General features: G+C 48.6%; 3 protein-coding genes across 3 annotated transcripts, besides 7 other annotated features; all 3 read left to right on the top strand.

Moving 5' to 3' along the window:
- On the top strand, positions 1–401 carry Tc00.1047053510343.15 (protein kinase, putative; the record flags this gene model as incomplete). The annotated part of the gene is made up of 1 exon (XM_797837.1): positions 1–401. A coding segment is annotated over one exon (401 nt), but the record flags the coding sequence as incomplete, so codon positions are not given.
- Positions 1–3,230: a sequence feature (heterozygous, non-Esmeraldo-like haplotype).
- Positions 533–559: a microsatellite.
- Positions 1,193–1,246: a microsatellite.
- Positions 1,271–1,294: a microsatellite.
- On the top strand, positions 1,327–2,253 carry Tc00.1047053510343.10 (hypothetical protein, conserved; the record flags this gene model as incomplete). Its single annotated transcript, XM_797835.1, has 1 exon — positions 1,327–2,253. The coding sequence occupies one exon, from the start codon at positions 1,327–1,329 to the stop codon at positions 2,251–2,253; it is 927 nt and encodes a 308-aa protein (XP_802928.1).
- Positions 2,296–2,337: a sequence feature (A-rich).
- Positions 2,422–3,230, top strand: Tc00.1047053510343.5 (hypothetical protein, conserved; the record flags this gene model as incomplete). Its single annotated transcript, XM_797836.1, has 1 exon — positions 2,422–3,230. A coding segment is annotated over one exon (809 nt), but the record flags the coding sequence as incomplete, so codon positions are not given.
- Positions 2,464–2,485: a sequence feature (AT_rich).
- Positions 2,731–2,754: a microsatellite.

The following is a 3,230-nucleotide window of genomic DNA, read 5'->3' as shown; positions in this document are numbered from 1 at the left end:
GTCCGCAGGCGCCGTCGCGGCCCCGGAAGGCGACGCCGAGGCGGAATGCCGTGCCGTGCGCTGCCCCCATTGTGCCTGCTTCCCCCCGTGCCGTGGTGGAGGACGCTGCGGCGGCGCCGAGGGAGGAGGAGGAGGCGCCCGGGCAGAAAGGCGTGACCGCGGAACACGTGCTGCAGGTGCTGGAGGAGGCCCTGGGCGACCATGCGGAGTGCGAGGGGCTGAAGCAGCTGCTTGGGGGTGACGTTGAGGCCTTCCTGCTTGTGCGGGTCCTCCTGCTGACGCGTGGCAATGACAGAAACGCATTTGAGAATGGCATCTTTAAGCTGCTGCTGTCGTTGAAGCCACAGATTTCAGTGGAGCGGGTTATCTTGTGGATGTCGGGGCGTGACCGCACCGCGTAGCTCCCGCATTCCGTGTTGTGTTCTTTCTGCCGTTTCTGAGATCCGCGCACACGGCGTTTGTGTGGGGCTCGCCGTGTTTTTTTCTTTTGTTATTTGTATTCATTATTTCTTTGCTTTTTTGTTGTTTTGCCTTTTATTTTATTTTATTTTTTTTATTTGGGCGGCAGCGCTTTGCCAGACGGCCGTCACTGCCCGGACTGTGCTTTTGATGGTAGTAATTGTTTTTGTACCCTGACTGTCTCACGCCGCACTGGATGGCCAGGTTGACGCTGACCCTTTTCTCTGCTTTTTAAACAGTTGTGCTGTTGCTTCGTTGTCGTTTATTTTTTTGAACGAAAGCATGGCATTGATTACTTTCAGAGAGCCCTCCGTGTTTTTTATGTTTCATTGTTGTTGTCGTGATGCCGTCAAATGTGCCGAAATGTGCATATATATTTGTCTATCTGTCCTTGTTGTTTGGTGTTTACAGTCTGCATTTTGGGTTTATTGTGGAGTGGTTTTTTTTTTTTTTTTTGGTAGGATACGAGGGGTTGTTATTTGTTTTCCTCACGATATATGTGTTGTTAAATGTATGTGCTTATAATAGTTTGTATTGAAGGTCTTTGTTTTATATATTTTTGGTACTTTTTTCTTTTCGTTTTTTTTGGTTCACGGTAGACTGTGGGGTGCGGTTTGTGTATGCTCGGTGCATGTCGTGTTGACTTTTTTTTTTTTTTCTGGTTGCCTGTGTGTTTTGGGTAGGAGGATTTGATTATGTAAAACCGGTGTGATGAATAATATAGCATGATGCAATATATATATATATATATATATATATATATATATATATATATATATATATATATTCTTATCTTTTGTTTGATGTGTGAATTTATTTATTTATTTATTTTTTTTTGTGTGTGGGAAAGAGTAGTGTAAGAGAGGGATGCGTTTGTGGCGTTTTGATTGTGTCTTACGTGTCGGTAGGAGCGGGCGGCGACATGCCTCCACGGCCGCCAAGGCGTTGCCGGTGCGCATGATTGGTGTTGTGCATAAAGTGTTTCCTGACCGGGGGTACGGCTTTGTTCTTGCCGTGCCACCTCCTGCTTCGCTTCTGTCGACGGCCCCGCATCCAGCATCATCCACAACGATGGAAGAGATCGGGGAAGACGCGCAAATTACGGCGAGTGTATCACAGTCATTGAGCCAAGGAGATCCTTTGAGTGTTTGGTTCCTTCTGCGCAAAGGTGACGCCTCTACAACTGAGACGCGGGGGAAGTTGGAGGGCGCGGCTTCTCCGCCAACACCTTTGCCTGGATCGTACGTGAGTTTCTCCGCCACCTGCCACTATGACAAGGCGAAGCAAACGCATCTGTGGCGGGCGCAGGAGGTGGTGCCATGTGATCCTGAGGAAGAGTTGCAAGCGGCACTTCGAAGGGTTCGAGATAAGCGGTGGGATTGCATCACCTCCGAGGACGTGAGGAGGGAGATGCGCCAGGTTGCACGGCGGTACTTGTTGGAGGAGCAAAGGGCAGTGAAAAGTGCGTCTCGCAAGGACGATGATGCGGCGGCCGAGGCTTCTCAACGTTCTTTACGTGAAGGGGAAATGGTGGATGACATTGCCATGGAGGAGCTTCAGATGCAACTGACCCAGGAACGAGTACGGCGACATTTCCACCATCTTAACAAGGCGTCACAACGTTTTTTTGTTCGTGAAGTGGACTTGCGGCGGCCGATGATATCAGCGCAGAAAGATATGGAGATGCAAACAAATCCCGAAGGGGACGTAGTTGCTGTCGGCCGTTGGGGGTTTTCAGATGACGAGAGGAGGCGTTGGGAACGTGTACTACAATGTCTCAAGGAGCAGGAATGAGTGGCAGTGGGGTGAGTGTTGGTTCCTGCTTTGGTTTTGGCATTCTTTTCTCTTCTCCTCCTTCTTTTTCCTTTTTTTTTTTTTGCGGCGGGAAAAGGAATAGGATGAGATTTATGGCGCAGCACATTAAAAAGTTGCTTATGGACAATTGTTATCCCCGTTGCTTTAATGAGGCATTCGCGGATTTATCGATGTGTGCCGATTGCTTCCTTTATTTATTTATTTTTTTTTTGGTTTTCGCACTTAAGGTTGAAGTTTACTTCTCTTCCGTTTTTATTTATTCCTTTTCTTTATAACACGACTCATGTGGAGTTTGTCTCAGTGAAGCCGATGTCTAGTCACAGCAGTGATGTGTACGTCATGGAGGACGCAGAGGAGTCGCTTCGTACAAGCCCGGCAAACTCCCCACTTGAAGATTTGGTGCGCTCTTCTTCCTTCACGTCTTTGGGGTCATCCAATGAGAAATGTGGCCGTCACCCACCACCACCACCACCACTACCAGCGGCGACGGCACGTACTATCTGCACAGTTGGCACAAACACAGAGCAGCAGGTGGAGGAATCTGTGAGCAACCTGCTGCGGAGTGGCATTATGGGTCTTATGCACACAATTGCCGGGGATGAATTTGCCCATCATATGCTGCACAAGAGTCGTCAGGATATTCAGCGAAGTTATATTGAGAGAGTTACAGGACTCGCTCAAAATACAATCAACGTTCTTCATAAATTGATAGCTTGTCAGTCTTATCCAATGCACGGGAAGGAGTCAGCGTCCGAAATTGCCGTGTTGGATGAAAAGGCTGAACCTGAGTGGCTATCGGAGCTGCAGATATCGATAGCAAAGACTGATGCTCTTCTTCAGGGTTTAACCGAAAAGAAAGAGACATTGTTGACGGCCACAGATGCAGCAGAAGCGACATGTTCAATTCCAACGATGCCGGCTGCCAGGTCGAACGTGCGATTTTCTGCTCGCAGCAG

This window comes from Trypanosoma cruzi, genomic scaffold (assembly GCF_000209065.1).
Source record: "Trypanosoma cruzi strain CL Brener 1047053516717 genomic scaffold, whole genome shotgun sequence".
Lineage (NCBI taxonomy): Eukaryota > Euglenozoa > Kinetoplastea > Trypanosomatida > Trypanosomatidae > Trypanosoma > Trypanosoma cruzi.
Note: the sequence above shows the minus strand (reverse complement) of the source record. Positions and strands in the feature narration are given on the sequence as shown.